The sequence below is a fragment of the Octopus sinensis genome, linkage group LG6, assembly GCF_006345805.1.
Source record: "Octopus sinensis linkage group LG6, ASM634580v1, whole genome shotgun sequence".
Classification (NCBI taxonomy): domain Eukaryota; kingdom Metazoa; phylum Mollusca; class Cephalopoda; order Octopoda; family Octopodidae; genus Octopus; species Octopus sinensis.
Window position 1 is genome coordinate 83,281,890 of NC_043002.1, and position 27,568 is coordinate 83,309,457.

Genomic DNA, 27,568 nt, shown 5'->3' on the forward strand with positions numbered 1-27,568 from the left:
GTTTAACGTCCACTTTCCATGCTAGCATGGGTTGGACGAATGACTGAGGGCTGGCAAACCAGATGGCTGCACCAGGCTTCAATCTTGATCTGGCAAAGTTTCTACAGCTGGATGCCCTTCCTAATGCCAACCACTCCGAGAGTGTAGTGGGTGCTTTTATGTGCCACCGGCATGTGGCCAGTCCAGCTGCACTGGCAACAACCTTGCTCGAATATTTTACACATGCCACCGGTGCGGGTGCTAGTAAGGCGATGTTGGTAATGATCCCGCTCAAATCGTGTCTTTTACGTGCCACCGGCAAGGAGGCCAGATAGCCGCTCTGGCAACGATCATGCTCGGACGGTGCTCTTAATACCCGACAAGCACGGGGCTCAAGTGCCAGTAGTGCGACGCTGGTAATGATCACGCTCGAATGGTGCCTTTTAAGTGCCACTGGCATGGAAGCTGGTTAGCCGCTCTGTCAATGATCACACTTGCAGATATATATTCATTTGAAGCTGATGTTTGACCCCATCACTATCCTTGTTATTCAGCGATTCTCACAATGTATGTGTGCGTGTATATACATTCGCACGCGTGTGTGCATGCATGACGCTCTAACTATCTCAGGCATGTAGCCATGGTGGATGAGGGTGGGCTATGGGGTGCTCACCCCCCCCCCAGTTATCATCTCAGCTCCCCCACCACCAGTATGGGAATTTGTTTTATCCAAAAATTGCTTGAACTGAAATCTCTTACGAGTTTAATTTAAAAATACATAAATTGTTACTCTTACTACGATATTCTACCTTAGAATTAATTATTGCGAATATCAGAGCCCAAAAATAATGAATCACTACCGAAAAAGAGAACGGAAGCAATCATTGCTGAATTTCCAATCTGATTCATCTAATAATGCTAAACAGAAAAGAATTGCAAACGAAGTTTCGCAGCTCATGAGAGGTCTTGCAAAGTCTTTGACACCCTCATTGGATGATCTAGGACAGGTCGACTGCCAATCAGTGCAGCCAGTTCTAGCAAAGTTTGATCCAAAAATTTATGGAAATCAGAAATGTGACTTCTCGTCAATCTGGTATACTGGTCACCATGGTTAGAGTATTCTCTTTCAAAGAAAGCCTTGTTTTGTTTTGCTTGTTGGCACTTTAATACTTTTGCTGAAGCTGATACTTGTTTTATTAAAAATGGATATTCTAATTGGCATCATGCAAAAGAAAAAAAAAACAAAGGTTTAAATAAACATGCAAACTCTGCATCTCATATCCAAGCTATGGTAACATGGAAGGAATGCCAAGAGCGTTTATCCACAATAACATCCGTGTCTTCAATCTTGCAAAATGATCAGTTAAGCAAAAACCATTGTTGATATTGTTCATTTTCTTTGTGCAAACGAATTGCCTTTTCGAGGAAAGGAAGCTTTTCAGGATCTTTATTCAGAAGATGACACACAGCCTTGTGGTCTTTTTATGAAATTATTCCAGTACACATTAGAGAAAGACTCAAAGCTAATGGAATGTTACAGCATGATTCCAAAAAATGCGACCTACACCTCAGCAGCAATACAAAACAAAATCATCAAATTGTTGAGAAGACACACTGTCAGCCTCGAGATCGATGAAATAAAATGTTCCGATATGTGACAGAACGCGTGATTTGAGTAATACTGAAAACCTTGCAATTGTTATTAGGTACTTGAAAAACGGCAGGGTTCTGGAAAAGTTAGTTGCAATGCCAACTACTCAACATTATGACGCTGAAACATTAGCCAACTTGATAACTAAGGAATTAACCAACCTTTGCATTGACCCAAAGCGTATGTTGTCACAATGCTATGATGGTGCTTCTGTGATGTCTGGCAAAATATGTGGCATTCAACGAAAGATTCAGAATCAACTTGAGAAATATATATTCTATGTTCATTGTCTTAATCATCTGTTGCATCTTGTCATGGTTAACACAATAAAGTGGATTCCAGAGTTAGCTACGTTCTTCGACACTGTTAATATTCTTCATAATTTTATTAAACTGCCAGAGTCTCTGCAAAGGATTGAAGTTGTCACGTCTTATGGAGCATAGCTCCTTTGCTTCTGTTATAGAAAAATCACTCAGAAATTGTTGGTTTGCTAACCGAATGCACAGATTTTGTCAGATTCAAAAACGTGTATAGAGGCAACTGGAATTTTACATAAAGTTCATTCCCCAAGGTTTGTTTTTCTAGCCCTTGTTCTTAGCAAATTTCTGCATATAATTAGACCAGTAGACAAACAGCTTCAGAGTCACAAATGTGATATATACCATGGCCTTGGGCTTCTTAAGATTGCAAAGAGTGAAATAACCAAACTGAGAAACTCTTTAATATTTAAGATTTTCAGAGCAAAACGATAGTATGTATTCTTCCTTGGCAAGTCTACTACCAACATCTGAGATATTTTTAGATTTTGGTGCTTTGAAACCTTTGAGCAATTTAGTTAATTGCGATAAATCGGCCTTATTTTCTGAACTTACTGTGGCTAAAACATACATTTCCCAACAAAATATGATGGCACTGCTTGATATTTTTGGATCTTTACGTATTGTACAGGATGCCTTTCCAAATGTTTATCTTTTGTATGGTACAGCATTAACATTTGGATCTAGCACAGCTACATGTGAATCATCGTTTTTGACGCTAACTCGAATTATGACACCCTTTCGACGAAATGTGAAGCACCAACGAGAATCAAACCTCGTGATACTTGCTTCCCTTAATAAATATAAATCAAGTACAGACGGACGATTTTCTTAAATTTTTTGCCTTGTGTTACCGTTGTATTAAATGAATGTAACCTGATTTTATTTCGTGTTCTGAATTTTTTTGAGAGACTTGTGTCATACACTTCTCGTACGATATAATAAAATAATACATTAAGTCCGTTTAAGAGATAGTGCTAGATGCTTGTCCGCTCACTGGTACTACTCGAACCGAGTCAACACATTGCTCATGAGCTGTCGAACCCATTGGAATTACTCCACCATATTTATCCTGGTGGGCTAATCCATTTGTTCTACCTTGGGAGTGTTCTATTTCCACACAACAGAGACATAATAAAATTTTATAAACAGTACAGTTTTTAGAGTTCTGTTCAGCGGGTGTAAAACAAAAGACCCTTAGGAAAAAAGCCCCATAAGACAAAAGCCCCTCAAACAAAACCTGGATCTTTTCCTTTTGAACGGCACATGTCAACACAATTTCTAGTTAACTAAACACTTTAAAACTTCGTATACTGGTAGAATGTGTCAAAATAAAACATTTTTTTCTCTTGGTTTTCTTGAGAAAATTGTAATTTGTTTGTTTAACGTAGTTTAATTTTTCGAATTTTAACCAATGAATTGCCTCTAATTGAGCTAAAATCATTTGCTGCATCTGAAACTGAGACAACATCCTGTCACTAACCCTAAACCTCACCCTCACCCTAATTTTTTTTTTTCTTAATTGTTAAATTAATTTAATTGTTACGCATGTAAAAAAAACTGAAAGCAATGGAAAATAATTTAAACAATTAACAAACAAAATAATTCTATAATTTTATACACACGCTTTCCATACGTATACGGAAAGTGTGTGTATAAAATTATAGAATTATTTTGTTTGTTAATTGTTTAAATTATTTTCCATTGCTTTCGTTTTAGCCTTTCGTTTTTTTTAAAATTGTTATCCTTAAATTAATTTAACAATTAAGAAAAAAAAAACGAAAGGCAAAAATTTAGGGTGAAGGTGAGGGTGTTGTCTCAGTTTTAGACGCAGCAAATGATCTTAGCTCAATTAGAGGCGATTCATTGGTTAAAATTCGAAAAATTAAACTACGTTAAACAAACGAATTACAAATTTACCAAGAAAGCCAAGAGAAAAAAATGTTTTATTTTGACACATTCTACCAGTATACGAAGTTTTTAAGTGTTTAGTTAACTAGAAATTGTGTTGACATGTGCCGTTCAAAAGGAAAAGATCCTCAAACCCCACAGTTAAAGTATGAAAGTGTTTTGTTTTTTTATAACCGCGGTTTCTGCTTTTGTTTATTTGAAAATATATAAAAATAATGTTTAAATATTAGGCTGTTATCTCTAGCATGTAGAAAGACCTTTTAGGCTTAACAAGTGCTTGTTGAAAATCATTTTAAAGAATATTGGAGTTGATATATTCGATTAAAAATTCTTCGAGGTGATGCCCCAGCATGGCCTCAGTTTAATGATTGCAACAAGTAGAATGAAAATAAAAACGAAATATATTGGAAGAAATCTGAAAAATAATAATAAACCCCCCCCCCCCGAAAACTATAAGCATTGGGCTTTTGTCCACTTTCACACTTTAAGTAAGGGCTTTTGTCCGTACCCCTGTTCAGCACCCCCAGTTGCAATCGGCTGACTACGAGGCAGAACTATCCTCAAAGCTCGCTGCCTTATATAGCTTTACAAATAATAATTATAACTAGCATAAGTAAAAGATGTTAAATTCGGTGACACGGGTATAGTCGGTTTACCAGTACTTGACTGCTCTTTATTTAATCTCAGAAGGATGAAAAACGATGTCTTTCGCGGTGGGATTTGAACTCAGGACTGAGACACGTAACTAATATCAACAAGGTATTTTGTAATAACGCTTTACCGATTCTCCTAATCCCATGTGCAAATAATATGTATATTTTTTTTTATTTACTACCCACAAGGGGCTAAACACAGAGAGGACAAACAGATTAAGTCGATTGCATACCTGGTACTTAATTTATCGACCCCGAAAGGTTGAAAGGCAAAGTCGACCTCGGCGAAATTTGAACTCAGAACGTAAATAGCAGACGAAATGTGCAAATAATAATTTGACACGACCGAGTCAACGAGGTAGCTTCTCAGTGATCAGAAATAACAACCAAATCTCTTCTGAAACACCGCCATTCTTGAATAAAGTAAAAACACAGTACATAATGTAGCACTACATACTCCTAAATAGGTGAGATGGTTATGGCTAGAATGTCTTCGATTATAATTATGCTCCATCAGGACTGACCCAGGACAGATAGCAATAACAACACAAGTCCCCTTTCTGATCCCCGCATGCGTAATTTAATCGGAATTATTTTAATTGGACAATTAAATACAAGGAAATTGTTATTAAATCACTGAAATGATTTTTCACCAGTATTTTCTATTCTCGTTTAATGTTATTCACACCCCAGGTTGACCTGAAGTTTTAGAACTGATTTTTATCTATTCTCAAGCAGCTGTCTGTCTCTGCAGCACAATTCAAGCTTTCTAATCGAAACTAGTTTGACCAGTAGAGCCTATCTTTCACGGGTGTGCTTTAATACATTTGTATATCCTATATTCATATTATTTTTTTTAAACATTTGTGAAAGGTTACGACAAGGACAGCATTAAAAGTAAGTGCTTAAATAACTTTCTTTGGTTTTTAAAAATTAATTGATATATTTGTCGTATTTGTTAGTTATTGATGATTTTAGTATATATATATATATATATATATAAATGTGTGTATATATATATATTTATTTGTTTTTACTTGTATATATTTCTTTTTACTTGTTTCAGTCATTTGACTACGGCTATGCTGCAGCATCGCCTTTCATCGGGCAAATCGACCCCAGAGCTTATTCTTTGTAAGCCTAGTATTTATTCTATGGTTTTTTTTTGGGGGGGGGGGCGAACCGCTAAGTTACAGGGACGTAAACACACCACCATCGGTTGTCAAGCGATATTGGGGGGAGGGGCAAACACAGACACACAAACATATATGACGGGCTTCTTCCAGTTTCCGTCTATCAAATTCACTCACAAGGCTTTGGTCGGCCCGAGGCTATAGTAGAAGACACTTGCCTAAGGAGCCACGCAGTGGGACTGAACCCAGGACCAATGTGGTTGGTAAGCAAGCTACTTACCACTTAGTCACTCCTGCGTGTATCTCTCTCTCTCTCTCTCTCTCTCTGTATATATATATATATATATATATATATATATATATGCATAACTACAGATCCCCCCCACCCGATTTTGGATGATCATAACTTTCAGAAAAATGGATAGTTTTTAATTAAATTTTCTACAAATATACCTCGGACTATGTATATTCCGAAAACATAAGAATTTGGGGGGAAAACAATTGGGGGTTACTTTTGAGGACCGTTCCCCACTCGGGTGTGTTTCGGAACAAGCCATCCATATTTATTTCATTTTCTCCGTTTTGTGCGTTTGCGCATCCGTAGATTTATAGTCCTCACACACGCACATATATATGTAATTAAGAAAGTTCAAACGGGGAATTATTCTATTCAATGTCTTTCTGTTAGAAACGTTTAGACCTTTAGCTGGTATTTTTAGCATAACGAGTTTTCCGGTGACAGCTTCATTGCCTGCTGCTTCAGTAAAAAAACAAATATTGACGACTTGTTACGAAGCATCTCCGAGTGGGGAACGGTCCTCAAAAGTAAGCCCCAATTGTTCCCCCCCCCCCAATTCCTATGTTCTCGGAATCTACATAGTCCGAGGTATATTTGTAGGAAATTTCATAAAAAAATAAGTTAAAACGAACTGAAGTGGACGCCGGCGAATTTTCTGAAATTCTCCACCCCACTCCCTCCTAAAACACTTTCCCCCAAAAGTTTTGTATATTCGGAATCTACATGATATAACACATATTCGTAGAAAATTTCATTAAAAAATATCCATTTTTCTGAAAGTTATGATCATCCAAATTCGAGGGTGGGGCAGTAATCTGTAGTTATGCTTATAGAGAATTAAAAATAATGATATTTCTCTCTCCCTCTCTCTCTCTCTCTCTCTCTATATATATATATATATATATATATATAAAACAAATCAAATTCATTGTTTTAAAAATATAAAAGTAATTGTTATTTACACTATAAATGTAGTTTTATATTTGTCCTTGAGGTTGTTGCCGGCGGTACGATTATGTTAAAAGTTGTACTGGGTTATATTACCAGTAGCATGGGAGTAGGGCGGTTTTGGGACACCTTGCTGGAGGTAAAACACGACCCACCAAAGGCTGGATAAACTCAGAAGAGTGAGTGGTCATCCAATTGCGTTATATGATATATATATATATACGTAACAATAAAATTTTTAGTTGAAGTCGAGAGTCACTGACTGCAGCGGGAGAAATTGGTTGGTAAATAATATTATGAAATGTCGGAGTCAGCAGTTGTAACGATAAAACTTTGTTATAATCGCATACTGTAGGATGTGAAAGACGAACAATGCATAAAGTTTTAAGGAAATAAAATTCACGTCCTAGACGATGGTGAGGAAATTGCATTGGAATAGCCACTCTGACTCTTGGGGCTTGTACTTGCAGATAGTCATCTCCGCCCTGATGGCAGTGAGCAAGGATATGTTCTGGGGCCAAGAGTGCCGGAGGTGTACACTGTCACCGGTTCGACCAAGAACCTATTTCTTTACTACCCACAAGGGGCTAAACACAGAGAGGACAAACAAGGACAGACAAACGGATTAAGTTGATTATATCGACCCCAGTGCGTAACTGGTACTTATTTAATCGACCCCGAAAGGATGAAAGGCAAAGTCGACCTCGGCGGAATTTGAACTCAGAACGTAGCGGCAGACGAAATACTGCTAAGCATTTCGCCCGGCGTGCTAACGTTTCTGCCAGCGAACCTTGTCGGTGAACGACAAATACTTTGACAGTTTGTTTTTCTCAACCTGATGAGCACGGAGGCTGGGTTGGTACCTGAACCACACCAAGTTGTCACTGGAAATATCCCAACGTGGTATCCCAGATGAGGGGTCTACCTCCATGGAAAATAGAAATTCTCTTTCGTCAATGAACACACACCACACGTATGTATAGAAAATGGATGCAAGAGCTGCCTGTATTATTTTGTTTCTTGGCGAATAATTTCTTTTTCTTTAAATTGCAGAGGAAGTTTATTACACACAGTCCTCGCATTCCTTTTAATAATCCTTTTTTTTTCTATACATATATGACACATAGTTTAATAACATATATAGTTGAAAATCCTCTTGACCACATCCCCCTTTAGGGCCTCCCATCTTCTGCCATCGCTGTCTTGTACTGTTCCTACTTGTATCTCTTTCCCACTGCTGAAACACGCTAAGGTCATAAATTAGGTCTCCCCACGACATACATCATTAACATCTCATCCTTTGACTCCGGATAATTGTCTTGTATCTACTTAATATAATCTTTTCACTTTAAGTTGTTGCGCACATTTTTGCTGTTGTGTGGTCAAATATATCGTTATTCCATTGGATGAATTTTGGTAACATTGGTTCTCCCGTCACTGTTTGACACATCGCCCAGCATACAACTAGACAAACCGTTTTGCTATATGCAGCACTGCTCGCTGTATCACTTCCTCCTCCTCCACTTCAACTTTCTCCTCCTCTACTTCAACTTCCTCTTCCTCATCCCCTTCCTCATCCCCTTCCTCATCCCCTTCCACTTCCTCTTCCACCTCCACTTCCTCCTCCTCCTCCTCCTCCTCCTCCACCTCCTCTTCCACCTCCACTTCCTCCTCCTCTTCCACCTCCACTTCCTCCTCCTCCTCCTCCTCCTCCTCCTCCTCAACTCCCTCCTCCACCTCCTCTTCCACCTCCTCCTCCTCCTCCTCAACTCCCTCCTCCACCTCCTCTTCCACCTCCTCAACTCCCTCCTCCACCTCTTCCACCTCCTCAACTCCCTCCTCCACCTCCTCTTCCACCTCCTCCTCCTCAACTCCCTCCTCCACCTCCTCTTCCACCTCCACTTCCACCTCCACTTCCTCCACTCCGTCCCCTCCTCTTCCCCCTCCTCTTCCTCCACTCCATCCCCTCCTCTTCCCCCTCCTCCTCTTTCCACTTCACTTTCGTCTTCTATTCGTTTTTCCTCCTATCTTTATACGTATCCACACACTTGATTTACCCCTCACCCACATAATATCTTCCCCATATACACACTTTCAATTTTTTCCTTTTTTATTTCCTCCCGATATTTTCCTAACAACAAGCTCTAAAAGTTGATGCAAGTTTGATGAAGTGCCTCTCCAATGCCTAAAACTGCAAATATTATGTGATTTTTCTTTTAGAATTTTTGTGTAAACTAGCATTGTAAATGGAGATGGTACAGAAGCATTAGTAACTTATAATTAAAGATGTGTTAAAGAATTTTCTTCGTCTTCTTTTCATTGTGTGTGTATATATATATATATATATATATATATATATATATGGTGGAGGCACAATGGCCTAGTGGTTAGGGCAGCGGACTCGCAGTTGTAGGATCGATTCTCAGACCGGGCGTTGTGAGTGTTTATTGAGCGAAAACACCTAAAGCTCCACGAGGCTCCGGCAGGGGGTGGTGGCGATCCCTGCTGTACTCTTTCGCCACAACTTTCTCTCACTCTTTCTTCTGTTGGCCTGCTCGCTTAGCCAGCGGGGTGGCATCATTTGAAGGCTAAAACAATGCGAAGCGCATTGTGACCAGCAATGTGTAGCAACATCTGATAGCCTGGTCCGTCACGGTGATATATATATATATATATATATATATATATATATATATATATATGACAGGGTTACAAAAATAGTGTATGCAGCTCTTACAAAAAAGATGACATGGTCACTGTAAGAACGCCTTTCATCATAGGTCTTGCTCTATCAGATGTGTATGACAAGTTAACTAAAGGCGAATAATTAAAAAATTTAGATGTTACTATATTTAGAAGCAGTTCAAAGTTTTTTCCTTGCTACCTGAGATCAAATTGAAAAGGGTGCAGGAGTGGTTGTGTGGTAAGTAGCTTGCTAACCAACCACATGGTTCTGGGTTCAGTCTCACTGCGTGGCACCATGGGCAAGTGTCTTCTACTATAGCCTCAGGCCAACCAAAGCCTTGTAAGTGGATTTGGTAGATGGAAACTGAAAGAAGCCTGTCGTATATATATATATGTGTGTGTATATATATATATATGTGTGTGTGTGTGTGTGTGCGTGTATGTATGTATATGTGTGCATGTATGATTGTGGGTCTGTGTTTGTCCCCACACTATCGCTTGACAACCGATGCTGGTGTGTTTATGTTCCTGTAACTTAGCAGTTTGGCAAAAGAGACCAATAGAATAAGTGCTAGGCTTGCAAAGAATAAGTCCTGGGGTCGATTTGTTTGACTAAAAGGCGCTGCTCCAGCATGGCCACATTCAAATGGCTGAAACAAGTAAAAGAATAAAAGAACTAAAGTTATCCAAGCAATTAGTACACAGAACTCCTTCTGGGTGAGGTTTAAAATCTAAAAACAGCAAACAAGAGAAATAACTCTAATATGCTGCAGTGGTTGAAATATTTTGGACAATGCAGAGTGTAGTAGATCTTATGTTCAAACACCAACTAGTGGAAGTGAAGGACAGGTTTCTGTCTTATTAAAACTTCTCAGCAAAGAATATTTTACTGAGCTAGCAAGACTCATAAGTTGGTAGCAGCTGATAAAACCTGTTGGTTTGATATCTAGCATTACTTCGGTGTCATCTACATAGCTGCTGAGTGGCACCAGTTGTATACATTTTTGTTTTATATCTAAGAATATTATGAGAAATGAAAGGGATCTCAGAATTGTGTCTTGTTATACTCAGTTTATTACAACAGACCTTTTGGTTATGGTTCAGTTGGCAGCTATCATTTGATTTCAGTCTTTCATGAAATCAGAAAACCAAATGCCCAGCTTTTTTTATCATGCCAATGTTTTACTGTTTATGGCATAAAATTCTGCATTTGATCATGTGAAAGACTTTAGTACAGTGATTTCCAACCTATCCCCCCCCCCCAAGCTCCACTGTAACTTTCCACAAAAATGTTTGCCCCACTGGTAAAATATCCTTAAAGGAATATGCATAGTAAGACTTTAGAATAGCGCTATACTGTAGCAAACAGTTTATACACAGTATGCTTGGCTGGAGGGATTGATTTGAGCTATAGCTGTAGTAAGCTGAGTATGGGTATAGTATTGTTACGGAGGCAAGAAAAAGGTAAACAAACAGAAAACATTATGCCCCTTGTTCCATTAGCTGGAATTGAACCGGTGCTGCAGTTGTTCAGGACAATGGTATTTCCTTTGTCCCGTCAAGACCACGATTATTAATGATCCTAGGCAGTGAACTATGATCCTAACATGGTCACGGAAAGTTTAAAAAAATAAAAATGCTGTGACAACGTTATATATACGAGAGGCATTAAGTTAGTTAGTCAGTTGACGAGAGTCAGTCAGCCAGACTGTGAGCGGAGCGGATAAGGGAGTGAGATGGAGATGGTGGAGTCGGCGAGAGGCCACGACAAAGATGACAAGCGTGGTCTGGAGAAAGACAGACAGTGAATGTGAGAAATGACAAGCGAGAGGAAGTAAGGAAGATGACAGTGAGAGACATTTTGAACTCGGTCTGATATAGTGGGAGTTTTTGTGATGATACAGGGAGTGTTGCAGACGAGGAACATGTGGTAATGTTTATTTGTGTTTTGAATTTCGATGTTTAACTGTTTCAAAAAAGAAAGGGAAAGAAAAGAGAAAGGAAAAACGTGTTGTGGGCTGTTTTCAAAAGAAAAGAAAAGGAAGAAAAAAAGAGAACTTGGAGACTGTTGATTGTGAACTTTGTGCTAAATGTAAACAAAACGATTGTCTTGAAAAAAAGACCGAACTGTATTGAGTCAAATGTTGAATGATTTGTGTTTTTTCGAACTCTGTATTATGTTTGAATGCATTTGATTTGGTTTTTCGAACTCTGTATATGATTTGTCAACCTTTGTTTTGGAATGTTTTGATTTTGTTTTGAAAAAAATTGTTAAATTATGCTACCTCCACCTGCTGTGTCTCTTTCTTTGTTGTTGTGTTGGTTTCTGGCATCGTCGCCACCTTCCCCCGCTTCCTGTGGTGGATTTCCGGTTTGCTGAGTGTCGTCGTCACGACTTAGGGCCCGTGGTGGAATCGGAAGGCCTAGGGTCCTGAGTGGCGGCGTAACAGTATGTTTGTTGTGAAAAAAAAAAAAAAATTCACAATTCCATATTAAACTATAAATAAAAAAGAAAAAGAATTTTGGATCCCATGCTCCACCACAATTTTCCCATGACTCACTAGTGGGTGGGATTTGTCCCAGGTTGGGAATCACTGCTTTAGCGGAGTCAAGATACACAAACATCATACAATCTGCCTTTCACAGGTGAAAGAAGCTCTTTGTTTCCAATAGAAGTTACTGACAAATCCCTGAACTGCCATCACCAACCATTCTTAGTCTGGTTACTTTGTTTCACAACACTCAGCTCCATTGCCAATTACCAAAGTAATAAAAGCTGTCAACTATTTAATCTATCAAGACCATCTCAATAGTTGAAAGTATACATTTCCTGAGTGTTCTTACTGCTAACTACTCAAATATATCTGCTATATTCAGTGTCTTTCTCTTATGTCAATCTGCTTATGATCCATTGCATCTAATGTGCATCCATAATTTATATAACAATATATACACAATATATAGTTGCTACCATTGTTTTCATTTTTATATGCATATCAAACATCACCACATCCTAGGTGGCAGCAGTTATATATTCTTTACTGAGTTTATTTCCAGATCACTCAATCCATGTCTCTGGGATACATTCCAAAGAAATGGTTTCACCTTTAGTTTCTATTTTTCTAGTCCCTTGATATTAATTTTCTTTTTCTTTTTAGGGAATAGAAAAGATGATGAGATTTGGGGGTCCAAACTGCTGGAACCAAAGCAACAGCACGTCAAGTTGGGCTGTTGCTATTGGAGTTGGTGTGGTCACTGTTTCAGGTCTTCTTTATGTTCTTAAACGATGCAAATGCAAAAGGTAAAATATTTCTGTATCTTAACAACTAAATTTATGAAATACTTTTATAATTTTCATCTCTTCATTTCATAGTAGGCTTAAGAAAGCTTGTCGTGTGTGTGTTATGTGTGTGAGAGAGCATGTGTGTGTGTGAGAGAGAGAGAGAGAGAGCACGTGTGAGTGTGTTGTATTGCATTTTGATATTGCTTATGTGTTGCCTGAAAGAGTTTCACTGCATAGAGAGTGTTGTTGATTACATTTGCCATTAAAAAAAGATGAAAAAAATCATGTCCTTCTGTTGAGCAGTTCAAGTTTAACCCTTTTGTTACTGTATTTATTTTGAGATGCTCTGTGTTTTTCTCAATTATTTTAAATATAACAAAGAATTCAGTAAAATAACTTCGTTATCATTAAGCTAGTGTTAGGAACATAAATTGTGACTAAGGTTTAGTGGAAGATTCTAATTTAAAATTCATGTCAGAGCTGGTTTCAGCCAGGTTGGTAACGAAAGGGTTAAAAGACACCAGGGAAGGATACCTTCCTAGAAACATGTAGGGATTAGTAAAAGGATAGGCATTTAGCTGTCTCTGCTAATGTATGCTAGCATGTAAAAATGATGATGATTGTGATAAGCTACAAAACTAAGGCATTTTTTTTTAAAGACAGAAAGTCTGGGTCATTTACTAAGACAACAAGACTGGATATTTTTTAAGAATACATTTACAATATAGCATAAAATACTCATGGGATTAAAATGTTCTCAATCTTTTGTTAACAAAGATTATTTGCATTAATGAATGATTTGTGTCCCAGTTTAGCAACTACTGAAGAAAGAACCTAAGCAATAAGTTGACAAATCAAGTTCATATCTGGGTGACAGTCAAAATATTTTCTAATGGGAGAAGAAAATAAACGAAGTACTAGAAATTCTATTTTATTTACTCTTTTTACTCTCTCTCTTTTACTCTTTTACTTGTTTCAGTCATTTGACTGCGGCCATGCTGGAGCACCGCCTTTAATCGAGCAACTCGACCCCAGGACTTATTCTTTTGTAAGCCCAGTACTTATTCTATCGGTCTCTTTTGCCGAACCGCTAAGTAACGGGGACATAAACACACCAGCAACGGTTGTCAAGCAATGCTAGGGAGACAAACACAGACACACAAACACACACATGCATATATATATGTACATATATACGACAGGCTTCTTTTCAGTTTCCATCTACCAAATCCACTCACAAGGAATTTATTTATTTATTTTCATTTATTATTGTAAAATTTCACCGATCACTGACCTGCTTTCCCAGTTACTTACCTACCTGTCTACCTTCCTACCTATCAGCTGACCCAGTTGATCAACCAAATGCATGTGATGATCAAGTATTTATAGTGTACACTATGAAATGTATTTAGCACAATTTACAATTTGAAATGTCAGGAGTTGCCACTTTGCTTTTCTAAAGATTAGATTAATTTTATCAGAGCCAACAGCTAATGTCATCCATCTCTTCATTGCATGCACATTTCAAAATTATATTTTTATAACTAATTAAAATTTCTGAAGTTGTCATTTCTTTGCTTGTGACTATATTTGATTGATATTGTTCATTGAAATTAAGTCTCCTCTCCTCACAGAGAAAGTAATTTTAATTAAATTATAAGCTTTTATGCTATTATATTGAGTAAGTTACCTCTGAGGGATTGACAAGGAACCTGGAGATGTAGCGATTAGCTGTACATGCTAAGATGCATCAAGCTAAGTAAAATCGCTGTCTTCCACATGTACAAGCCTGTCGTTTCAGGTGCCGGTGCCACATAAAAAGATCCGTGCCAGTGTTGTGTAAATGCACCCAGCACACTGTTAAGTGGTTGGCATTAGGAAGGGCATCCACTCGTAGAAACCATGCCACAACAGACAATTGGAGTCCGGACAGCTCCAGCTGGCAGCTCCATGTTAAACCATCCAACACATGCCTGCATGGAAAGCAGATGTTAAATGATGATGATAATGACCGAGTATGTTAGCACTGCAGGTTTATGTTAGTTGTTGCATTTTTACCCTTTAGTATTTAAACTGGCTATGTCAGGCCCAAAGTTTCAAACCGTTTAATGTTCAAACCCAGATCTACCCTACAATATCACTCTAAAAATAAATAATCACACGGTCAATATCTCAAAGCCATGAGATAATGCATGATTAATTTTTTTAAATGTGAATAAATAAGCATTATATTTGATATAGTAATCTGAATGTTAAAAGGTTAAACATAGTGACTGCTAACATGTAGCTAACTATAGTTTCATCTCTTAAACAAAAAAAGGATCAAAGGTCTTTAATGAGTTTATTGGCTCAGAAGGCTAGTTTTCCAGATTCCATGAGGTATATATTCCCCTCTGGATAGGACACTGATCTGTTGCAGTTTACTCATTTTTGCCAGCTGAATGGACTGGAGTAGTGTGAAATGAAGTGTTTTGCTTAAGAACACAATGCATTGCCTTGTCCAGGAATTGCATCACTCTAACTACTTAGCAACATGCCTCCACCATCCCTTAAACACTAGGGTGAAATGCTTACAACTATAGTTATACAATGAGAGAACTGCTATATGGTCGCCTGGCCTGCTATGAAAAACTGCTAGATCTTCCTTGAATTACACCCTTGTGTGTGGTACTCTTTCCTTGTCTTGACATTGTATGCTTGTCATAAACAAGCATCACTGTCATACAAGCAGTGTCATTCATTCCCAATCTTCTATGGAAACGGTTCCAGCTCTGACGAAATATTACCTTATTTGAAAACAGGTTGAGGTTTGGCAACAGGAAGTGCTTCAGGTTATGAAAAATCTGTCTCAACAAATTCTGTTCAACCCATGCTAGCATGGAAAAGTGAACTTTAAAATAATGATGATGACAAGGTTACCAACTACATGGTTCTAGGTTCAATCCCACTGCATGGCACCTTGGACAAAAGTCTTCTACCCGGTAGGCGGCAACTGTCATATACATATATATGTGTGTGCCCACTTTTGGCCAACCCTGTTATATATATATATATATATATATATATATATATATATATATATACACACATGACAGAGCGAGATAGAGAAACACACACACTCACACAAAGCAGGTTTTTGCACTGACAAGGCAATTGTTCAGCCCAGGGGCTATAGTAGATTACATTTACTCAGGGTACTGATCAGTGGAATGGAACCTAGAACTGTGTGGCTGCAAGGTGACCTTCTTAGCTACTCCCTCATGCCTGTGCCTATATTTTAATGTGTATTAAACATTTTGTCCCTGTGTCTGTGTGCACATATATATATGTGTGTGTACTGAATATTGGATGATGCATTCATATGTTTTATATTATTTTAAACATTATTTGATAAATATTGTCTATATCAGATATCTATTATCAAACTTTTATCTAAAGGAAAATAGATTATCCCAAAGATGTGATCATTCTTCATTTAATACCAAGACTAAAAGATACGCCAAACCTCTCTCCTTTTGCTGTAAAGCTAGAGACATACCTTCGTATGACCAAGCTACCCTATCAGGTATGTTGCATTTAACCTAACAATCTTTCTCTTTTCATTTTATCATCTTAACAGTTTTACAGACATTTGTCCATATTCACATAATTTAAACTATGATGACTGTCATTATCTTTTATTATAATTGGGCAAAATGATTGTTGTGAAATCTAATTATCATAATAATATATGCAGAGTTTGGTACTGATTCACTTATTTGTATTGCATGTGTTTTTCAAAACGATTCTTGTGGGCAGTAATTTATGCTTTTCTTGTTGCCAGCATTTATTTGTTTTCTAGTATGGTACTTCATATCAGAAGATCTTTGCACTACAAACTACCAAGCTATATGGTATATCACTTAAGTGGGGAAGTAAACAAATGTCACTGCTACCTAAGTGGTGTCAAAGCAAAGACACATGGAAACAAACACATCCATGCACACACACACACACACACACACACACACATACACATGCATGCACATGCTTGCACACACATGCATGCAACCATATGCACACATGCATATCGAAAGACACCTGTTGTTATGTCCTACTATTATTATTATTGTTTTTATTGTATTTATATTTGTGTAACATCGTCTGTTTTTCCGTCCTTGTTTTTGTATACATTCGATGCTCTCTTCCAAGGAATCTAATGCTCTTAGCTCAGTTTTTCCTTGGGGCTGGCCAGATTGGAGCAATCTCAAGATTAATCAACCGAAATTGTGAGGATGATCTGGTTCTTGACTGAGGATAGAAAGCTTCAAATGACCCGTCTGTGTTTTTTTTTTGTATCGTCTTTCTGGATGTTTTGTTGTTCCTTTTTGTATCACCTAGTTGTCTGGATTTTTTGCGTTCTTGTCCCATTTTGTATTTTATATATACATATATATTTATATAAATGCATGTTAAGTGGTTGGCATTAGGAAGGGCATCCAACTGTAGAGACCATGCCACTACAGACAACTGGTGTCTGGACAATTCCCTGCTAGCCAACTCCATGTCAAACTGTCCAGCCCATGCTAGCATGGAAAGCGGATGTTAAATGATGATGATGATGTGTGTACATACATAGTTATAATCCATTTGCATTGGTTGTTAGTTGCCAAGACAGTGCATCCTTTAAAACCTCCATGCTTCCTGAAATTCGCCAACACTACACCTGATATCTCCCTCTCCATGTGCATGCATACTTGTATATCATGATTCATACACTGTTCACGTTCCTGACTTTTGTACATAATTCTATGTACTGTACATGCCTCTTTGTTGTGGTGCACCTGAGCACTGTATATAATAATTTCATTATTTTATTATTTATTATTAGTTGTAGTGCACCTAAACACTCTACATAATAATTTCATGATTATTATCATCATCATTTTGGGTAGAGTCAGTTCATTTCATAGTGAAGTATACATCAACAGGTTGCTCATGTTTCATTTTTGGCATAGTTTTTGCAGCAGGATGCCCTTTCTTACACCCTCTCCTTAAAGCAGTGTACAGGTTGATTTTTTTTTTTTTTTCATGACACCAATGGGTGTCATGTTCTGTTTATAGGAGGTTAATTATATGGCTGATCATAGAGTGACCAATGGTTTTGCATCTATAAAGCACTACGTCTTATAGACAGCTCATGTCGTTGCCATTCGAGCAAGGTCATTGCCATTTGAGTGAGGTCATTATTCGAGCAAGGTCGTTGCCAGTACCGCCTGACTGGCGCCCGTGTCGGTGGCACGTAAAAAGCACCCACTACACTCTCAGAGTGGTTGGCATTAGGAAGGGCATCCAGCTGTAGAAACTCTGCCAGATCAAGATTGGAATCTGGTGCAGCCATCTGGTTCACCAGCCCTCAGTCAAAATCGTCCAACCCAACATAGCATGGAAAGCAGACGTTAAACGATGATGATGATTGGATTCTGATGGCCATGGACATTAGAGTCTAGTGAGCTGTCTATAAGGCTACACACTTGATAGAGGCAAAACCATATGACCAGCCATATAATTAACTTCCTATCAATACATTACTGTTCTACTGTTTAGAGTGTGCTTTTATGGATATATGATCCACTGATGATATCTATCTATCTATCTATCTATCTATCTATCTCCTTCCTTTTTCCTTTTACTTGTTTCAGTCATTTGACTGCGGCCATGCTGGAGCACTGCCTTTAGTCGAGCAAATCGACCCTGGGACTTATTCTTTGTAAGCCCAGTACTTATTCTATCGGTCTCTTTTGCCGAACCACTAAGTGACGGGTACGTAAACACACCAGCATCGGTTGTCAAGCAATGCTAGGGGGACAAACACGGACACACAAACACACACACACATATATATGTACATATATACGACAGGCTTCTTTCAGTTTCCGTCTACCAAATCCACTCACAAGGCATTGGTCGACCCGGGGCTATAGCAGAAGACACTTGCCCAAGATGCCACGCAGTGGGACTGAACCCGGAACCATGTGGTTGGTTAGCAAGCTACCAACCACACAGCCACTCCTGCATCTATATCTATCTATCTATCTATCTATCTATCTATCTATCTTGCTAGGTTGACTATTGCTTTGACATGTCACCCAAACATAAAACACCTTGGATTACGTACAATGGAGTAGTTGTCAGTGACTCACAGTTTATAATCGAGTATTTGAATGAGAAATTCAACATTGATTTAAGCAGTCATCTCACGGATGAACAACGTGGTGTTGCTAGAGCCATGCGGAAAATGCTAGAAGAGGATTTGCTTTGGTAATTATTCTTTCTTTCTTTCTTTCTTTTTGGGCTGTCCTATGGGACAACCTAGATGAGATACATAAGATTCTTTCTTTTTACTGTAAATTTCTTTTCCATTTAAAGACATTTAAATTATACTGTAATGTGTTCTTGACATTGTAGACGTCAAACATCTTGAACATCTGTATCTATTTCTTTACTACCCACAAGGGGCTAAACACAGAGGGGACAAACAAGGACAGACAAACGGATTAAATCGATTATATCGACCCCAGTGCGTAACTGCTACTTAATTTATCGACCCTGAAAGGATGAAAGGCAAAGTTGACCACGGCGGAATTTGAACTCAGAACGTAGCAGCAGACAAAATACCTATTTCTTTACTACCCACAAGGAGCTAAATACAGAGGGGACAAACAAGGACAAACAAACGGATTAAGTCGATTATATCGACCCCAGTGCGTAACTGGTACTTAATTTATTGACCCTGAAAGGATGAAAGGCAAAGTTGACCACGGCGGAATTTGAACTCAGAACGTAGCAGCAGACATAATACCTATTTCTTTACTACCCACAAGGGGCTAAACACAGAGGGGACAAACAAGGACAGACAAACGGATTAAGTCGATTATATCGACCCTAGTGCGTAACTGGTACTTATTTAATCGACCCCGAAAGGATGAAAGGCAAAGTCGACCTCGGTGAAATTTGAACTCAGAACGTAACGGCATGCTAACGTTTCTGCCAGCTCGCCGCCTTAACATCTGTATCAATTAATAAATGAATGATCAGAAAACGGGAGTTAAATTTCATTTTGTCATCCATTTATTAATTAATATTACGCTCTGTACTGAACGATGAACTGGCAGAATCGTTAGCACGCCGGATGAAATGCCTAGTGGTATTTCGTCTGCTGCTATGTTCTGAGTTCAAATTCCGCCGAGGTCGACTTTGCCTTTCATCCTTTCGGGGTCGATAAATTAAGTACCAGTTAAGTACTGAGGTCGATGTACTCGACTATCCCCAACCCTCAAATTCCAGGTCTTGTGCCTATAGTAGAAAAGAATATTAATTACGCCGGTTGAAACGCTTTGCAGCATTTTGTCTGTCTTAACTTTCTGAGTTCGAATCCTGCCTAGGCCGACTTTGCCTTTCAGCCTCAATAAAATTGCTGGCCGGGTGCCAAATGTTTTCATATAAAATATACGTATACGGCCATATCACTTTGAAAGCACCGGTTCTCGTCCGATAACAGAAGTTAAGCAACATCGAGCCTCGCTCGGGAAACCTAGGTGCTGTAAGCATTCAATTTCCTAACGGTGGTACTCAGGTACGGCCGCAGTCAAATGACTGAAATCAATAAATGAATAAAATCAAAAGAAAACAGTGTAGTAAACAACTTGTCTAGCTGTGTTAAGGGAGATTACTCTAAAATTACATATTCGGCGTTACCTCCCTTGAGCTTGTATTTGGATCTGATGTAATTTTCAATGTTTGACGTCTACAATGTTTTAAATTTTTTTCGTCAGGACCGCCAAGACTGGTTTACAGAAGAGAAGTTAATCTTTAAACCGAGACCTGACCCAATTACTTACTATATACCGAGGTCCGTTAATGGTTTTCAAGGTACCAGTATCGAACTGGGTGACGGATTAAGTTTATCACAGAGGGTGGGCATGGTGGGATTTGAACTCAGAATGCAAAGTGCTGTGCCAGTTTCCACTGAAAGGATGATAAGTTGTAAATTTGACCTTGGCATGATTTGAACTCACAGTGTAGTTATTTAAAACAAATACGGCAAGACATTATATCTGGTCACTATTTTACAATTGTAAAATAGTGAATGTAAATTGTCTTTAAAAGTGAATGTAAATTACGATAGAAACTGGCCATAATGACAGTAACACCTCAAAATTTCATAAAAAAACATAACACAAAGAACCTCCTCATTATACATCATGTACAGTACATTCTAGTTATATGCTAAGTATTTCAGTAGACAGCTGAAGTATACTGTTCCAACGTACTATACCCTGGTTGCTTTTATCTTATATTACTTTACTTTTACTTTTACTTGTTTCAGTCATTTGACTGCGGCCATGCTGGAGCACCGCCTTTAGTCAAGCAAATCGACCCCAGGACTTATTCTTTGTAAGCCTAGTACTTATTCTATCGGTCTCTTTTTGCCGAACCGCTAAGTGACAGGGACGTAAACACACCAGCATCGGTTGTCAAGCAATGCTAGGGGGGCAAACACAAACACACAAACACACACACATACATATATATATATACATACATACGACAGGCTTCTTTCAGTTTCCGTCTACCAAATCCACTCACAAGGCTTTGGTCGGCCCGAGGCTATAGTAGAAGACATTTGCCCAAGATGCCACGCAGTGGGACTGAACCCGGAACCATGTAGTTCATAAGCAAGCTACTTACCACACAGCCACTCCTGAAATTATTATATATATGTTTTTCATGTTATATTAGGCGTATGTATGTTCCATACATTGGTTATATCAGACATTGTTTTCATGAAATTATGAGATACCATTACCATCACCTCTGGCTTTATCACAATTTATGTTCATTGGTTTTAAGACAATTTACTTTCACTTTTTTACAGTTGTAAACTGCATGTTAACCATATATTTAATTCTTTAGCAGCTCTTCCATTTCACTACTGTTTATCTAGCTGGTGAGTTTCTTCAGTAGATGATTGTCAGTATAGCGTGTTAGTTAACTTTGTGGTTAAGCACTTTCAGTCAATATTGCTAATTTGTTAATTAGCCAGGTAAATTAGAGTGACAGAAATTTGCATAATCTGCCTTTTAACTTTATTTTTTTATATTTTTTGAAAACTAAATTTCTTTCACCATTTGCTGCTGCTTGTTGTTGTTGTTGTTGTTGTTACAGTAGGACTATTAGCCAGCTGGGAAAAAAGCTTAGCAGCATTTCATCTGTCTTTACATTCAGAGTTCAAATTCTGCAGGGGTCATCTTTACGTTTCACCCTTTCGAGGTTGATAAAATAAGTATCCCTTTCCCGAAACTACTGACCTTGTGCCAAAATTTGACAATGGCAGAATTGTTAGCATGCCAGGCAAAATGCTTAACAACATTTCATTCATCTTTAATGTTCTAAGTTCAAATTCCACCGAGGTCAACTTTACCTTTCATCCATTTAGGGTTGATAAAAATAAGTACCAGTTGAACACTGGGGTCAATGTAATCGACTTACCCCTCACCACCCCGAACTTGCTGGCCTTGTGCCAAAACTTGAAACCATTATTATTATTATTGAATGAGAGAGCAGTGCATGCCATCAAAATGACACTGAGGTAAAATATACAAAGCTCAGTATACCCATCATGACTGATAAGGGTACAATAGGCACATGCATCACAACCATATGTGCGCAACATGGTGATCTCATATCAAGATAAACAGCACATGACCTTGCAGGTGGGGCCCAGTTAGAATTTTCTTCTGGTTAAATAACCCATCCTGCTCAAAAGGTCCCTGAATAAGGGTTGTTTAAGGATGTTGAACAAAACACCCATGTTTCCTGAGGTGAAGTATTCAAACCCCAAAGAATCACTCTCAACACATGGCTATGATGCTCCCTCACTACTTCTGCTCATGATCAGAGATGCACATATTGTCAGCCACAAAGGGACATGCTCAACTGGTTAAAGTCAAATTACAGACAAGCAAATCTGTGGTATTGAGCAGAATATTTGCTGTAGCCCGTCTTTTATACCAAGGCAAAACAATGTACATGATAACACTTCCAATCAGTTAAGATCAGAAGCCACGAGAGCCACTGCCTGGTACTGCATCAGGGCATTTTATTATTATTATTATTATTATAATTGAGCTGGCAGAATCGTTAGCACTCTGGAGAAAATGCTTAGCAGTATTTCACCTGTCACTCCGATCTGAGTTCAAATTCTACCAAGGTCGACTTTACCTTTCATCCTTTCAGGGTTGATAAAATAAAGTACCAGTTGAACACAGGGGTCAATGTAATCGACTCATCCCGCACCTCCCCAGGCTGCCCTTGTGGCAAAAATTTGAAATTATTATTATTGAGGCAATGACCTAGCAGAATTGTTAGCATGCTGAATGAAATGCTTAACAGTATTTCGCCTATCGCTATGTTCTGTGTTCAAATTCCACTTAGGTTGAGTTTGCTTTTCATCCTTTCGAGGTTGATAAATCAAATACCAGTTGAGTAATGGGGTTGATGTAATCGACTCTCCTGCTCCCCCAAATTTCAGGCCTTGTGCCTATAGTAGAAAGGGTTATTATTATCATTATTTTTATCTTATCTTGAAGGGCTTTGGCTCTCAGTCGATGGGTATATGGTTATTCTGACCCATCTCTGAGAAAGGTGATCCCTGCTCCGAGATTTTTTGTCTGGAGGATTAAAAGAATGCTTGAGAAATACGCTTATGGCCAAGGTATGGGTCGACACACTCCTTCAGAAGTGGAACATATTGCAATGGGAGATTTAAAGGCTCTCTCAGACTTTCTTGGTAAGTAATATATCTATAGAAATTAATGTGTGTGTGTGTTTGTGTGTTTCTGTGTGACAGTGTCTGTGATTGTCCCTCAACCACCACCACTTGGTACTCAGTGTTGGTTTGTTTACATCCACATAACTTAGTGATCAGCATGAGACCAATAAAATAATTGCCAGACTGGAAAACTAAGTACAGGGTCAATTTGTTCAGCTAGACCCTTGAAGATAGTGTCTCAGCAGGGTTGCAGTCCAATAACTGAAAAAGGCCAATCATTGATTTATTTTGTGGAAAATGAATTCCAAATATAAATTGTTGAAAAGAGAAAACAGTCTAGTGTGTATCTCTTCTGATAGAGTTTCTCACTACTACAGAAGATACCAGTTTCTATATAATCATTGAAGATGATTATACTGAAATTGTTCTAGTTTTTTCACTGACTGAACAATTCTAAATAGAGTAAAGGCTGTATGCTGTAACCCATGTTAAAATAGCACAATTCACTTTAGATTAAAAAAGATAAGATAGAAGAAATAATTGCCGCTGCTGACAACAATGACCATGTAAAATTTACAAGTGATCCATTGGTTTCCAGTGCAGAATTTAATTTGTATTATAAGGCTACTCTCTGAACAAAACAGTCTATTGCAAGATTAACTGTATAAGAGAAACATAATTTCTTTGGTCTCATTTAAAAAACAAAAGGTGATTACTCAGTGGTGGATATTCATAGCCTGAAATAACAAGTCATTGAGTAATTGAGTCAAAAATGTCCAGCAATGAGCAGAGTAAATAAGGAAGATAGACCTAACAACTACTATTAACAGTTTGTTTAACCATTTAAGTATGGTGACCATCAAAAAGAGATTTGTTAAAAACTTGTAGAGAGAGATGAAAGTTGATAATAGTTAACTCAGATTGTCATACCATGTTCCATCCATCCATCCATTTTTGCCATTCACCCCCTATTCCTTGGAGGGTATGGAGTAGAATGGTCAGGCTTCTCCTCCATAGAAGCAATCATCATTACACTTTCCAACTGGATTCTCAAGCATGATCTGAGACTATGGATATTATTCAACCATCTCATTTTTGGTCTACCCCCAGGCTTCCTGTTAGTTGGCAGTCTAAATATTTAGCTGTAAAATATTTCATATGATCATAGTGACATGCTCAAGCATCAATTAGGATACATAAATGATTAAAAGATAAAGGTATTTTACAGTCTTTAATTAACTTCTAAGCTTAAAATTTTAAATCACATTTTAATAATCCATATAAAACTCAAACTGAAGGATTTGTATATAATTCATTTCTTATGAATTCTACAGGAAAAAAGAAGTTCCTTATGGGAGTCAATCCATGTGAAACTGATTGTGCTGTATTTGGAATGATGAGTTCTTTTGAGAAAATGCCAGATGGTAGCTTTTTCACAAAGGTCTTGAAAGGTTAGTATGACCAGTTTTAATTTAGAATGCTTTCATATTGTAGAATAGGTGGCATATCTTATCTTTTGATAAGTTTGTCATAACATTTATTATGAATAAAAAATTCATAGTATCAAACAGCTTTTAAAGCTACATACAGACTATGTAAAAGGATTCTAGTAGCCATGTATTAATTCAAAGTTGAAATGGATGCAATCTTCCACTTATTTTCATGTCTGTTTTTCCATGGTAGCATGAGTTAGACAAATATTATTAAGATAATGTTTTCTTCCAGCTGTTTGTACAACTTTACCTCTTGACTAAAAAATAAAAATAAAATGGTTATCTTTGAAGGCAACAAATCATTGCCTTGAAATCATCAAATCATTTGTATAAAGACATAATTATCAGTGTAACAAGTTACAAGAGATAGTATGTTACTATATTTACATCCTTGAATATTTCTAACAGTAGTTTACCTTAAATAAGGACCAATTAGCCCCATTTTATTTCATCTTTTTGATACCAAGACTATCTCTGGTTCTATGATACAAAACCCCTTCTTTAAAATGTGATATTTAAATAAAGTGTTCATCTTAGATTTATGTAAAAAACTTTTGCTAAATTCCAAACACCATCTAAATAATGAACTAAAATATTTTACTAAATCCTCAATTTTTTTTATATTTTCAAAATTAGTTGATACATATATAGTGACAAAAGGGTTAAGACAATTTATATTTTTAAATTCTTTCTGTTGTTTATGTGTTGCTTTTTTGTTTTATTGTGTTTTTTTTTGTATGTTTTCATAACAGAATTGTATTTCTTATGCTACTATTTCTTCTCTTTATTCCACCAGATAAGTTATTCCCAAATCTTGATGCTTATCGTGAAAGAATGAAAGAATTGTACTGGCCTGATTGGGTTATTCCAGGCTGGGAAGGTCCAGTAATGGGACTTCAGCCACGAAGACCATAGTTTCTCATAGAAGTTTGCTTGGTGTTATTTCTAACACCTTTATTTTTCTATTTTTTTTTTTTTACATCTTTTCTACTAAATAAAACTCATTAATTAGTTGTACTGTGATCAAGTACTGAAGAATTTTGATAAATAGCTGATACCTGTTTATATATTCTACAAATTGTTTTCCTTTCATCATGTGTTCTTAAAAATTAAAACCATTCTTGTAATGGAATTTATACCAAACTAATTCTCAGTAAATATTTTATATTTCCTTTCAAGTGGTAAAACATTTACCAAGTTAAATCCACAGATCTTTAAAATATTAAAAAATTATTCAAAATATTAAACCTGTTATTTTTTTGTTTGTTTTTGTTTTCTTGTTGATTGGACTCAGATCAGGTCCAACTGAACAGACTTATAATTAAGGGCATTCTAGCTTTGACCACCACCTGTCTTTTTTTTTAAGGAAATGTAGGAATAAATTTCAAATATTCTTTCCTCATTTAAGATTGTAGGGTGTAATTTAAGAGAAATCTTACTTGCATCCGAATTTGAAACTGTTACTCTCACTTTTACTCTTACTTGTTTCAGTCATTTGACTGTGGCCATGCTGGGGCACCGCCTTTAGTCGAGCAAATCGACCCCAGGACTTATTCTTTGGAAGCCTAGTACTTACTCTATCAGTCTCTTTTGCCGAACCGCTAAGTTACGGGGATGTAAACAGACCAGCATCGGTTGTCAAGCGATGGTGGGGGGGACAAACACAGACACACAAACATATATACACACACACACACACACACATATATATATAGGCGCAGGAGTGGCTGTGTGGTAAGTAGCTTGCTAACCAACCACATGGTTCCGGGTTCAGTTCCACTGCGTGGCATCTTGGGCAAGTGTCTTCTGCTATAGCCCCGGGCCGACCAATGCCTTGTGAGTGGATTTGGTAGACGGAAACTGAAAAGAAGCCCGTCGTATATATGTATATATATATATATATATGTATGTGTGTGTTTGTGTGTCTGTGTTTGTCCCCCTAGCATTGCTTGACAACCGATGCTGGTGTGTTTACATCCCCGTCACTTAGCGGTTCGGCAAAAGAGACCGATAGAATAAGTACTGGGCTTACAAAGAATAAGTCCCGGGGTCGATTTGCTCGACTAAAAGGTGGTGCTCCAGCATGGCCGCAGTCAAATGACTGAAACGAGTAAAAGAGTAAAAAGAGTATATATATGACGGGCTTCTTTCAGTTTCCGTCTACAAAATCCACTCACAAGGCTTTGGTCGGCCCGAGGCTATAGCAGGAGACACTTGCCCAAAGTGTCATGCAGTGGGACTGAACCCAGAACCATGTGGTTGGTAAGCAAACTACTTACCGCACATCCACTCCTACGCCTGTTGACGAAGTTTTTAAAAAATAAGGTTTAGGCTTTAAGACAATAAAAAATATGGTTTAAGCCTTAAGTTCAAAGCAAAAATCTAAATAGAAATTACATACTTA

At 37.7% G+C, this 27,568-nt stretch overlaps 1 protein-coding gene across 2 annotated transcripts; it reads left to right on the forward strand.

Annotated features, from left to right (window-relative positions):
• Positions 1-4,460: 4,460 nt before the first annotated feature.
• On the forward strand, positions 4,461-26,159 carry LOC115212981 (failed axon connections homolog). Of its 2 annotated transcripts, none has more exons than XM_036504104.1 (7): positions 4,461-4,617; positions 12,734-12,876; positions 16,297-16,423; positions 18,962-19,158; positions 23,490-23,689; positions 25,006-25,122; positions 25,961-26,159. In XM_036504104.1, the coding sequence occupies exons 2-7, from the start codon at positions 12,746-12,748 to the stop codon at positions 26,077-26,079; spliced, it is 891 nt and encodes a 296-aa protein (XP_036359997.1). In that variant the 5' UTR covers positions 4,461-4,617; positions 12,734-12,745; the 3' UTR covers positions 26,080-26,159. The 2 variants fall into 2 exon arrangements, with proteins under 2 accessions (XP_036359997.1, XP_036359996.1); XM_036504103.1 differs by lacking the exon at positions 4,461-4,617 and adding an exon at positions 4,897-5,408.
• The last annotated feature ends 1,409 nt before the right edge of the window (positions 26,160-27,568 follow it).

Excerpts from the sequence above, each read along its gene's own strand:
- LOC115212981 (XM_036504104.1), top strand. The coding sequence starts at position 12,746 with ATGATGAGATTTGGGGGTCCAAACTGCTGGAACCAAAGCAACAGCACG. Across the intron at positions 12,877-16,296 it reads AAACGATGCAAATGCAAAAG|GAAAATAGATTATCCCAAAG; the intron begins GTAAAATATTTC and ends TTTTATCTAAAG. Across the intron at positions 23,690-25,005 it reads GGCTCTCTCAGACTTTCTTG|GAAAAAAGAAGTTCCTTATG; the intron begins GTAAGTAATATA and ends TGAATTCTACAG.